The 12,931-nt window shown below is 48.3% G+C and overlaps 1 protein-coding gene across 3 annotated transcripts in view; it reads left to right on the top strand.

Moving 5' to 3' along the window:
• The first annotated feature begins 3,523 nt into the window (after nt 1–3,523).
• The window catches only part of NUFIP2 (nuclear FMR1 interacting protein 2), a 35,882-nt gene continuing 26,474 nt past the window's right edge, over nt 3,524–12,931 (top strand). For all 3 annotated transcript variants that reach the window (XM_039720540.1, XM_039720539.1, XM_039720538.1), the window contains exons 1-2: nt 3,524–3,762; nt 6,390–8,102. In XM_039720540.1, the coding sequence (XP_039576474.1) occupies nt 3,579–3,762; nt 6,390–8,102 (1,897 nt within the window). In that variant the 5' untranslated portion in view covers nt 3,524–3,578. The remainder of the gene's footprint in view (nt 3,763–6,389; nt 8,103–12,931) is intronic.

Genomic DNA, 12,931 nt, shown 5'->3' with positions numbered 1-12,931 from the left:
AGAGAGATGACCTTCCCTTTTGGGATCAGCCATTACGTCAGTTTTGCTGTCTCACAAAACTATACCCTATGGTTATTTTGGGTGTTGGACTGCCTTAATTTTCTGGAGAGTGAATGAAGGATTAGCATAGTGTGCTTATGACATTTGGAAACTAAGCTCCCAGAAAAAAAATCATAATTCAGCATGTGCTGTGGTGGAAATGCTTAAATTACTAGGGATGGGAAAGATGGGTAAAACATGAATTTTTTACAATTTTTATGATTCAGCTAGGGGGTTAAATCCTTTTTAAGTTTTTTTTTGGTTTTGCTGCTTTTTAAGACCTCTAACCCAATGTCTACTATCCAGCTGCCTCTAGAGAGAGAAGTCTTTAAAGAGACCAGCTTTGTACCTATAAATAATGTACACAGCGGAGTACAAAAATGGAGTCAAGGAGAAGCTCCTCCTTACCTGAATGTAACTGCAGCAGCTGTGTGAGAATAGCTGTGGTCAGGCTGTGAGCAGCACTCATACCCTGTCATCCATCTTGACTAAACTGCTTCTGGGAACTAATTCTGAGATTCCAACACCTGAATATCAACTGGTAAACCCCAACTGCCTTGTACTGAAACACATTAGATGCCAGCAGCCAAACGTGGCAAGGTTTTGAACAGTGTGGTTATAATCCCCCTTGGAACTAAAGATCTGCTGGAGTGCTTTGTTAAGTGTTGGAATATGGAGAATTTCTCAAGTCTGAACCTCTGCTATAAATGAAAACACTGTGGCAAAAAAATGTAAATAAATGCCACACATATTTTGTGTAAGACACCTTCCCAATATCTATAAATATGGTAATTTTGGTGTTTCCCACTTTTGAGTTTTAAACAGGAGACAGACACATAAAATATCACAAAGCAAGCATTTTATTTTTTTCATGGATTAATTTTATAATTTCACTTTTATTTTACCTGAAAACAACTAATGGAAACTAAATGTAGTGTTTTAAAGAGGGTTGCCTTTGAAAGGAAATAATTTGTTCTTGAAAAAATAACTTCAATAGCTTCTCAGTTTAACTGCATTTTAATATGAACACAAAACTCATCCCGGGTCACTCTCCAGGAAAACTTTCTCATGATTCCTGTAGCAGTTGATTCATTCCATGCTGCCTTAATTTTGCAGCTTTAAAGGGCAGGTTCTCTGCAAAGCCATCTACTTCAAAGCTTCATAAAACAGAGCTTTGAATAAATTATTGAGTTAGAAATTATACTGGCTGTGCCCAGCTCTGTGCCTGGATGTGGGAATACTTGGCACTGGGTGTGGAATTCCAAGGAAAATTGCCTCTTTGCTGGCTTGCCAAAGAGCAGGAAGAAGGAAAACTGCTGCAGATGAGCAGACACGGAAATCTCCAGCTTCCCTTTCCAGAGAACACATCCTGAAGAACGGATGAATATTAATACACATTATAACTGGTTCCACACTGGGCAAACTCTGGCATTAACAGAAACTCCTGCTTCTGGAGGGGACGTGTCCCAGCGTGGCCATGGGCAGCACTGCCTGCTGGAACTACTCTTTCCTTTAAAATGCATCCCTGAGGATGCAACGTGGAATCCCTGGGAGTGGGGAAAGCCTACTGTGTGTGGACACACCATGTTGGGGTGGCATGCTCATGCTTCATGAAGCCCAGGCTGTGTTATTTTGGAATTTTTTTTCTCTCTTTTGCAAGCTTTAGATAATATAATACTGATTATAGCAGTGGCATAGTTGATTTCTTTCACAGAGACAGCCCACCTTCCTCTGTATTCAGACTTCAGTTATGTGTGTGTGGAGACGATTTGTCTATAATTGTTTGCTTTCTTCAGAGTCTTTTGAAGTTTAAATCTTCAAGCCAGCTCCCTATATTAAAAATAAATTCTTCCAAGCCACCAATAAAATGTCAGCTGTGATTAAAGCCCGACTCCTCATTTTAAGACTTGTCTCCTAAGCACTGTGAGGTCACTCAATGAGTCAGCGTTTGAAAGGACCAGGACCGTTATTGTTTGGGTAAAGCCCAAAGTTCATCATTGCTTGCTTAAATGGTTTCATCACCTTCCAAATGGCTTTGCATTGTGCTGAAAGAAATGTAAACTGCAGGAATGATTTGGCAGAGAACTTGTGATATTTCAGGCACCTCAAATCTTGAAAAAACCCTCTGTATTAATGTTCAAGTTGGTATTTCTGGTAAGAAAAAGCTTTACCTCCTGTGTAGTAAAGAGGAGGGTGAAGTGGGAAGCTCTGTCTGAGGCATAAACTTTCAACTGTGTTCTCTTAAAAATAAAGCTTGGGAACTGTAAAATCTCCAGACAAGGGCTCTTGTACAGTGCCAAAGTCTGATAGGGCTTCTCTAGACACATGAACTTCATTAATTTTGTTCATTTAAATGGTGAAAAAATAGAACAGAGCATTAAGCTGCAAGGAAAAGCCATGAGAAGTGAGTCCATACTATTTTCAGGACTATCTGTGGAGCCCGTTTATATTACACACATTAATTGTAACAGTCTTTAATTACATGAACACATTTTATTTTGTCACTTTTCCTCCCTGTTTGCTGCAGTGCACGCTGTTGGGACTACTTGGGACACAATTAATCACACCAGAGTAGCAAATAACTTGGAGCAGGACTTTGCCTCTGTCTCCAGCCTGTGTCACTCGTGGGTCTCCACATTCTCTCTGCCCTTTTCCTACATTCCTAAGTAACTCCTGCCTCAGTTCCTCACTGATCCCCTTGTCTCAGAGCTGTCTGGAGAACTGGGCCTTGGTTTTGAGGAGGAATCCCAAAACAGCAGCTGAATGTCTTGCCCTCCTGCAGTGGAGGCTGGCTGGAGCAGAGGCAGGAGTTCAGGTCATTTAGCTGCCACCACCCCCGGTGGAACATGCTCAAGTGGGGATAATCAGAGATTGAAATGGTTGAAATCTGTTGCAGATTCTGTCAAGTTTTAAGAGTTCTCCTTACACTCTCAGGCTTTCTCATTAACCTTTGATTTTTGTTAAGCATCATTTAAATCTCCGGTGCTTCTCCCGGAGTTGGACAGGTGCCTCTCCCGGGCCGGCTGGGCGCTGAGCGCGGCCGGTGGCGGGTCCGTGCGGGGAGCGGCTGCGGGTGGAGCCCTGGAGCCGGCTGAGCTCCGGCTGCCGCGGGAGCGCTGCAGCTCGGCCCGGCAGCGACTCGGGGCGCTGCTGCTGCCGCTGGGAGCCCGGCCGCTCACCGCGTTCACATGCCTGCCCACATCCCCTCCGCTGGGGCTGTTCCAACCCTCTCCGCCTGCCCCGGGGCGCGGTTCACCCGCTTCATGACGGCAAAACGCGGCTTTGCGGCATCCCGGGCCGCCCTCCTCCCGGTGACCCTGCGGTGAAACCCCCCCGGCGCCGCACGCCGCTCCCCGCCGGTTACGGAACACTCCAACGGCGAGGGCCGGGGCCGGAGCTAGCGCGGGGAGGGGGCGAAGCGCGCCCGTCCCCGGCAGCCTCACCTGCCGCCGGCCCGCGCGCCAGCCGCGTCCCCGCGCCGGAGCCGCACGGCCCAGCAGCGAGCGCCCAGCCCGGCCCGGCCCCGCCAGCCGCCCCCCATGGAGGAGCAGCCCCACCACCACCATCACCACCACCACTATTACTACTACGGGCACCACCACCACCACCCGCAGAGCGCCTACCTGCCGCCGCCCGACGGCCGAGCCCAGCCTAAGCCGCCGCTCCGCCACGAGCACAAGCACGGCGGCCCGCAGCACACGGAGGTGCCGAAGCGGAGACCAGGTTGGAGCGGGCGGCGGGACGGGGCCTGTGACCTTCGCGGGGCGGCGGCGGGGCCCCCCTCTCTTCCTCCTCCTCCGCCGCCGCCTCCCCCGGCCCGGCTCGAAGCTTCTCCGCCGCGCTGGGGCCGCTTCCTGTCCGCCATGTTGGGGCTGCGGGAGCCGCGGGCCCGCCGGCACCGCCGCCCGGGCCGGGCCGAGCCGCCGCTGGCCGGGCCGCAGCGCCGCAGAGGCGGTGGCCGGCTAGCGGCGCGGGGGGAGCCGATCCCGGGCAGGGCCGGAGCTCCCGCCGCGTTCCTGAGGGGCTCCCCGGCTCCAGCAGTGCCTCTGGGGGGGATTTGTGCGGGGTCAAGGCCAGTGCGGGGCCGCCAGCCGGCCCGAGTGCCGCGTACTTTTTTTTTTTGTTTTTCCTTTCCCTTGAATTTTCCTTTTACATAACGAGGCGGGAGGTGGGAGGGGGCCTGGTGGCAGCAGAGCGGGGTCGGCAGTGCCCCATGTGCAGCCTGGGCAGGCAGCGGGGGGACCTGATCGGGCACACGCTAAAATAAGTTACCGAGCAAAAATAAGTTGAGAAGTCATTTCACTGTTTGCGGCGAGCCCAGGGTTTTAATATGTGCCTAGGCTGGCACCCCTCCCTTCCCAGCTCTGAAACGGTTTGTGAGCTTGCCAGAGCCTCTTCACCTGTTCTTCTTACCGTCCTGGGCTTTTTCCTCTCCCCTAAATTTTGGTTGCTGCACCTCCGTGTCCAGGCCAAGGCCAGCTGTGCCAAATGTTGATTTGGAGAAAACTCAGGCAGCTGAGCTGTGAATGCTTGAGAATTGGAACTAGAAACTGCTGACACACTGACTTACTGAAATGGATTTTGTTCTTCATTTTATTCTTTCACTCCTCATCTGCAATGGTCTTATGACCACTCTTATTGTTTTGTTTCATTAACAAGTGGTGTTAGAAGTCTTGAGTCATACAAGGTCAGCTGTAACACTGCTCTTGAGAGGGCTTCCTCCTCATACTCTTCTGAAATACTTAATTTTAGAGGATCCCACCGTTCTAGTTCTCTCTGGGGTGAAGTATTTATGGTTAATTTTCTTAACGACATATTTGAAAGTTATAGTGGAAGTTGTGGTGGTTACAGATCCTTGCATGTAGTAAAATCCTTTTTGATCCCCCTCGGCAAACTCAGTTGTGGAATTTCTGTAAAGATTCCTACAAGGATTCTTGTGTTCCCGACTTGCACAGAACTTGAGCTGTTACATCTGCCAGACATCTGAGGCTCCAGGATGTGAGAGCAACAATGATTTTTAGTTACAGCAGTTAATTTCAACAACATCAGCAACAACAAAAACATTCTTCTTCCAAGCTGGAGTTTTGCCCGCTCCAGTCGTTGAGGGAGTCCCTCTCAGCGCTGACTCCGTGCCACCGTGGCTGCAGATGGAGCCTGAGGTGGGTCAGTGGCTGTGGGGGATGTGAGGCTCTCCAGCAAGGAGGACGGATGAGTCAGAGGAGGGATCCCTCTGCAGCTGGAGTGTTTGCTGAGCAGGGCACAGTGAGCTCTCCCCGTCTCCACTGGGGCTCCAGGGCTTCTCCTGGGGCTTTAGCCAGGGTCCTCGAAAGCAGCAGGCCTCTGGCCAGGGGTGTTTAAAAAGGAAAAAGCAAAGAGGAAGTTGGGGTGGTTCAGTGTGGACTGTCCTGGGCTCCCAGCTCTGAATTGCGCTCCCAGAACCGTAAGGCCTGGGAGTGAACTTCAGAAGGAAAGAGGAAAGCTCAGTTTACAGCACAATCTTACGGTTTTAGGAGTTGGAGCCCTCAGCAAGTACTTTATTTCTTGGGTCTCAGCTCTCCTGGGGACTCTGAAATGCAAGTTTTCCAGTGGTCAAGAGACCCATTGCTGGTGGCAGCAGAAGGGCACTTGCAGGGATGCATTTCTTAGCTCTGTCACCTTTCCACTGCAAAAGAGCACGTGTAGGGAGGTGCTGATTGCTATCCTGAAATGCAGTGAGGAGATGTGGCCACATTTTCTTCCCTCCATCTTCCAGCTGGACTTGCACATGTCCTTTTGGAAATACTGTGCTTTTTTTTTTTTTCCCATCCCTTAAGTGAGATGGCATTTGGGAGGAGGGTGGGAAGGAGCACTGCTGGTGTTGCAGGCCCAGGAGCTGATGGAGATGGTAGGAGTTGTCCCTTGTTCACAGTGTGTGTCCTGAACCTCCACAGATCTTGTCACAAAGGCAGTGGATCCCGCTGTCTTGAAGCATCCTGGGAATTAATTTTTTCCTCTCTGTGACCTGGAAATAGTAGCTGATGAAATAGCTTTCTAGCTTGCCAGTGATCCTCAGTACAGTGTATTTTCCTGGCATAGTATCTGTATTTTCTTTTGCTTTGTTATGCTATCTGTCTGTCACTCAGTTATACGAGAGTCAGTCGTGGCTGGTCCTTCCTGCTTAACCCTTCTTGCTGTGGGTTCCAGCAAATAAATTTATGCAGCTTTACCTCAGAGACTAGATATTTTCCTATTTTAAAATGTCTGCATGAGGAAACTGGATATGTTTGGGGCTGACTACAGCTTTCTGCAATGACAAGTCTAACATTTCACATTCTAATTCTTGCCTTTTGCTGTTTTTGGCTTCCCTCTAGGCTACGGAGAGCTAAATGGTAACGCAGGAGAACGAGAAGTGTCACTAAAGGGCCTGTGCTCTGATGAAGCCACCGCCCCAGGATCCAGGGTACCCAATGGCAGCCAGCAGCTCGCAGATCCTAATGTCACCCCAAAGCAGACTGTGAAGGCCAGTGCTTTGGGGAAAGCTGGAATCAAAACCAAGAACTTCATTCAGAAAAACAGCATGGACAAAAAGAATGAGAAGTCCTACGAAAACAAACACAGAGAAAACCAGTCCTCAGACAAGCCAGAGGGAGTGTCTATTCCAAACGGCGTGGTGACCAATAATTCCAGCTACATCACAAATGGCTACGTAGGCAAAGGGGCCGACAACGATGGTAGTGGCTCCGAGAGTGGATATACTACACCTAAAAAACGGAAAGGCAGGCGCAACAGTGCCAAGGGTTGTGAGAACTTGAATCTAGTACAGGACAAAATAATGCAGCAGGAGGTCAGCGCACCAACCTTGAAACAGGAACTTGAGAGTTTCAAACCTGATTATAGTGAACAAAAGGGGAATCGAATTGAAAATACTAAGCCTGTTTGGAAATATGAGGCTGGGGCTGGTGGAGCAGGCCGGGGAAAGCCTGGGCTCGGGGAGGTACCGCGGAAAAACTCGGATGCCAAACCTGGGATTAGCAGCAAGAAGTTTGATGACCGGCCCAAAGGGAAGCACGCATCGTCGGCTACGTCTAAAGAGGACTCATGGACCTTATTTAAACCACCCCCAGTTTTTCCAGTGGACAATAGCAGTGCTAAAATTGTTCCCAAAATTAGTTATGCAAGTAAAGTTAAAGAAAACCTCAACAAAGCAGCTCAAACCCCATCCACGTCATCCTCATCGTCTTCATCATCCACTGGGGAAACTCAGGCCCAAACATCAAGTCGACTGTCCCAAGTCCCCATGTCTGCTATGAAATCTGTCACTTCTGCCAGCTTCTCCAACGGGCCGATCCTCGCTGGGACCGATGGCAGTGTGTATTCCCCAGGAGCCCAGCCACTTCTCTCCACTGCTGCTAGTACTGTACCATCGACCTCCTCCTCCGAGTCTGTACCCCAGGACGTGAGTACAACTTCGACAGCCCTCGAACAAAAGAAATCTGGCCTTTTTATCTACCCTTCAAATATGCAAACTGTGCTCCTGGGGACAGCGCAAGTCGATTTCCCTTCACAGACGAATCAGCAGAACCTGGGGGATATCTTCCAGAATCAGTGGGGCTTGTCTTTCATAAACGAGCCCAGTGCTGGACCTGAAACCGTTGTGGGGAAATCTGCGGATAATCAGTTAATGGAAGTGACATTTCAAGGGGAATATCCTGCCACTTTGGTTTCACAGTGTCCTGAAATCATTCCCTCAGGAACTGAACAACCTGTGTTTCCTAAGGCTTATGAGCTGGATAAACGGACTAGCCCTCAAATTCTTAGTGCTGTTCTTAAGCCTGGGACTGCTGTTGAGGGTGGTGTCTTAGCTTTGGAGTCGCATCACACAGGTGACCTACAAAAGGCAGACACCGGTAGCCAAGGTGCTTTAGTGTTTCTTTCAAAAGACTATGAAGTAGAGAATCCTCTGGCCTCTCCTACGAACAATTTGCTAGCCTCCGCCAAAGAACAGAGGTACCAGAGAGGCCTAGAAAGGAAAGATAGCTGGGGTTCTTTTGACCTGAGGGCTGCTATTCTATATCACACTAAAGGTAATGGCTTAACTTGCTGCCTAAGGGCATTCTTTTAATTTTTTTCTTTTATTTTTAGAAGTGCAATATTCTAACATGGTATGTTCCTTCCAGCAATTCTAATTGTTTTAGAAATGACCCTTTTCTTTGCTTGCATATCCTCTCATGGCAATAACGGTCGGGGGAAGTTACTCAAAGGGTTGTTTAATTAATGTTAAGAGGTATTTGTTTCCCTGTTCCCGCGGACAAGCATGAGTGATGTTGAGAGAGATGATACTTAGCAGGTCCTCGGAAGCCACTCGGCATTGGAAGGAGTTAAATGTGTAGATTCAGCTGCTGAGTTCCAGCTGCACCAGGTGATATTTTGTCACTGTGAAGGCTTCATAGTCTGTACTCACACCTCTGCCACCAAAGTGTTGCAGCTTCTCCCCTGGGCAGATCAGACCATGAAATCATGGCTTTGAAGGCAGAAAAAATTATTCCTACAACTGTAGGTGTGATTTATTTTTTTAAGTGTGCCCCACACACACTTTTTCCCTGCCCTTGAGTATTATGGCAACAGCAAGACCAATCTTTTCTTATCAGCTCCTCTGTGAGCTGCAGATTGAATTTTCTCCTTGTCTTTGTAGGCCACATCTTTCAGATGATTTTACTGCTTTCATGGAGTCCTTTGTAGTCCAGCTCCCTTTTTTTTCCTGTTTTTTTTTTTTTGAGATTGAAATGACTCAAACACGATACAGACACTTTAAAATGGGAACGAAGAGAGGGAAGCCTGTGGCATGGCTTGCTTTCTGCTTTAGCCTCAGCCCCAGCAGCTCTGAGGGGTTGAGGCAGTTTTTGGCTTTTGCTGCTGGCTCAGTGTTAGCAGGAGCCTGGTTGGGTGTTCCCTTTTGTCACAGTGTTATTTACTCACTCTTGACCAACACTGGGGCAGTTCCTTTTTCTGACCCCCTTCCCTCTCCCTGCACCCCTCTACCCTGAAGAGAACAAGGCGATCATGCTTTTTTCGTTTAGCATTCCGCATGCAGATAAGGGATAATGTCTTGCTCCCCTCTGCAGAGGGTGGCTACTTGGCTTTGGCAAATTTGCTGTTTTCATCCACTGCAAAGTTCTTGAATTACCACTTCACAAACTCTGTATGGCATAAACTCAAATGCCTTCCTGTAATAATAACAAGTCCAGTCATTTAAAAATAATAACTCCAAGTATTTTTTCCAGGTCATCTCTCTCTCAAGATGTTAACATTTCAAGCTCTGGTATTCTTGAGAGCAGTGTTCATCAATTGATTTTACCTGGGTCCTCTCCCTTCTGCTCAGTTTATTCCAGCATTAAAACAGGCTTTCTAGTCTCGTTTTTTTTTTTGTGTGTCTGCTTGCAGCTTAAATCCCAGCTTCCCATCAGAAAGCATAACATGGAAGAAAATCTTTGGTGATCTTTTTCTTAATTTTGCAAATATTCCCTAGACTTCTGTTTGCCTCTCTGTTGTCAGCCTGAACTTGTGGAGAAGCAATTGTGCTGCCAGCAAGGCTCATCAGCTCTCCCATTCTCACTTGCTGTGAAAGGCAGACCTCAGTGAAACAATAGGAACAACAGGAAAATAAAGAACACTCCCATCCCCTGTCCTCTCGAGGAGGTGTTAACTTCAAAGCCTGGCTGCGTTGAGCTCTTCTAAACACAGGAGTTAATTACATTTGTTGGCAAGAATGGCCACTTGAAGTACCCGTTAAAATACTGTTCTCTGCTCTTCTTCTGCATGTGAATGGTCTTGCTTTGAGCATCCAGAGCAAACACCCTCAGGATAGCCTGGGGATACCTGATCCTGCCCCAGCACTCATCTCTGCTAATTTCTTTTTCACGTTATGTATGTGCCATCTTCGAGATGTTACTTAGGGGTAAAAGATGATTGTTTCTAATCAGCATTGTCATTATTGTAGTGATGGGATGCTCCAAACACCTTGGGCTTGTCTTTCTCCTGTTTAGTGATCAAAAGCTTTACAAAGCAAGACATCAGTCCAGGCCTTAGTATAATGATGGTGGGTGTTGCATTTCATCCTTGGGGTGAGTTGGGTTAAGGGATTTTTGGAGGAAGGGTGCCTCCTGTCCTCTCTTCATGGCCGTGGTCCTCACCAGAGCCCACGGTGTGTTGTGAAATGCCTCAAAAACGAGGGGTGTGTTTGCAGGACAGCAGTGCGGGGGTTAATTCCCACACTGTGCTCTCCGTTTATCTTGGGCTCTTTTTCCTGAGGTCCAGCTCCAAGCCTGCAGTAGGAAAAGAGCGATTTCACTCGGTTCCTTTTCACAAGCTGCCTTTTCCTCCTTGCTCGGGAGAGCCTGTGGCTTTGCCTGGGTCGGTGTTAGGGCATTCCGGGTTTTGATTTTGAGAATCTCGTGAACTTCTCCCTCTCAGATTGATCTGTTTGCTGTTGGGCAAAGTCTCGGTAGTTTGATCTTTGCATCTGCCCTGCCCTTGGGGTTATGAACACAAAGAGAAACGATCACAGGACAAGGACAGAGGTGAGTGTGGAGCTCTCTGGGGTCCCGGTGTGTTCCCTACCCTGAGCTCCATGTGCACTGTTTTAGTGCAAGGATGAAGCTCTGGGGCTTGCAGAGAAGAATGAGCTGTAATGTGAGTGGTTGCAGTGCTTTGAATGTCACAAATTTGCACTCTTTCTTGCACTTTTTGTGCCTGCAATTGTGACCAGGTTGTGTGGATCCTCATCCTGGACTGTAAATTTCTCTGGGAAAGCCTCCAGCTTAGTCAGTAGCTTTGTTCCAGCAAACCAGGCTTTCCTGTGCGTGGTTTGCCCAGCAACTGCACAGGACATTATAAACTGTAATTGCTTCACAGCTTCCCTGTGGAAAGATGGAGAGAGGAGGTGGCACCCAGAGAGAGCTGGCTGTGGTACCGTGCTCCTGTAACTCACCACGGTGTCCCTGAGTGCAGGCGAGGCTGGGTGGCTGCAGGGCACAGCGAGGTCCTGCTGGAGGATTCCTGTGTTCCTTTGCCTGTACCCTGACTGCTTTTTCTCCAGAAATCAGAGCACTAGGAACATTTAGGCAAGGATGATGATGCACTCTCTTGTTCTTCTGGGAAGCTTTTCCTCTTGGTTTCCTTGTACCCCTGCTTCATGCCTTGCGTCTTTCTTTTTTTCCCACTCTGTTCAAAGGGCAGAAAGACTCCCTTGATCATCTGATCTGCCTGAGTGTAAAACACAATCCTTCAATGTGGCTGCCTTCACTGACAGCCCGTGCTGCTCGGAGTTTGTGGTGGTGCCTTGAAACGCTCAGGGGTGACAGATCTGATTTACCAAGGGAGATCTGATTTAGCTCAGCCCTGGTGGGCCTGCTCTGGATGTGCTTGGAGACAGGGGTGGGCTTCACATGGGAGACTGGAAGGCCCAGGAAGGAGCAGTGCTCTCATTCAAGTCATTGTCCCCTATCTAGGTTAAAATTGAACTTGGTGTGGCATTGCCAAAATCCTTATCTTTTTGAGGTAAAACTGATTCTTGCAGATATTTTGGTCCTTCACATAAAGAGGCTGAGTGTATATCAGCTTTACTTGCATCAAAACCAGCATCTTCTTACTGCTTTAGTCCTTCTTTTAAAGACAGCTGGATGAAACACTTCATATCAGAATAATTGTCAGCACTTTGGAGAATTTTGTCATGTTCAGGCAATTGCAGTCTTCCAGGCCAGGCTGTCACTAACACTGAGCTCTAGATGGCAAGCTTTGTGGTAGGAAGCTCAATAATTTGCTTGTCCTGAGCTAAAAAGCAAATAATTGAGGCCTCCAGCTCAGCTGCACAGCAGCAAAGACCACATGGGTGGAGGAGAGGGAACTGCAGGGTTTCCCTTGTTCTTGCCCCTGAATTTCTGCCTGTGCTGCTGCTTTGTTCCTTCTCAGCACCTTGGTTGCAGCAGCAGCATCTCTGCTTGAGTGAAGAAGCAGGAGAGCAGCATGGAAAATAGAGCAAGGCAGCGTGGGCCAGCCAGGAGTGGCATTTGCTGGAATGGTGAACTGGGTCAGAAGAAATAGCAGAGCTGTGAATTCAGCAATTTTCATCCTTTACATCAGGAGAGGGGGAAGAAAAGCCTTGGTTTCCCATCCCCCTGAGGTGGGAAGGGGTTAGAGCTTGCTCTGTTGGTTATGGCCTTTTGGGGCTGGAGCTGTGGGGCAAAAGCTGATTTAATTCTCCTTCCAGTCCCTGCTCTTTCCAGTTGTCAGGATGAGTGCAGTGTATGCTGTACAGCCATCAGTCTCCACAGCATGGAATACTTATTCTTTGCCTTGTTTCCAGGGCAATCCCTATACTTAATCATTGTCCTGCAGATACAAACAGCAAACATCAGACAAGAATGGTCCCTTCTTGTTATTTCTTCAGTGTTGTATTTTAGGGACAATTTTGGGATTTGTAAGGACAGTGAAATAGTAGCATGGCATTGTGCAGACACTTGCTGCCTCTCTAGCAAGGAAAATGTGTGTAAAAGTGCCTGTCTTAGCAAGTCATTACAGAAACACTTCTTTCCCCTCCAAGGTTATGTACCAGTCCTGCTGTAAAGTTTATTGACCTATGAGGAATCCCAGCACAATTCACCAGAGTGTGCTTTGGTCTGTTCCTGACATGAAAGCTTTCCTCCAGTGACCCTTTGTTTCAGTGAGTCCCAGAAAAAGTGGTTTAGGTGGATGTGGCTGGGACTGTCTGCCCCAGGCAGTTCCTCAGCAAACCACTAGCCTGAGGGCTGTGGAGAAGCCAGCTAATTGTAAAAAAATATCCTGGAAAACGAGAGGTTGGAAGGGGCACAGGAGGTGACCTAGTTCTGCCCCTGGCTTGGAGCAGGGCTGGCTTTGA

The sequence above is a fragment of the Passer montanus genome, unplaced genomic scaffold (assembly GCF_014805655.1).
Source record: "Passer montanus isolate IOZ18808 unplaced genomic scaffold, ASM1480565v1 scaffold44, whole genome shotgun sequence".
In the NCBI taxonomy this organism is placed as follows: domain Eukaryota; kingdom Metazoa; phylum Chordata; class Aves; order Passeriformes; family Passeridae; genus Passer; species Passer montanus.
Note: the sequence above shows the minus strand (reverse complement) of the source record. Positions and strands in the feature narration are given on the sequence as shown.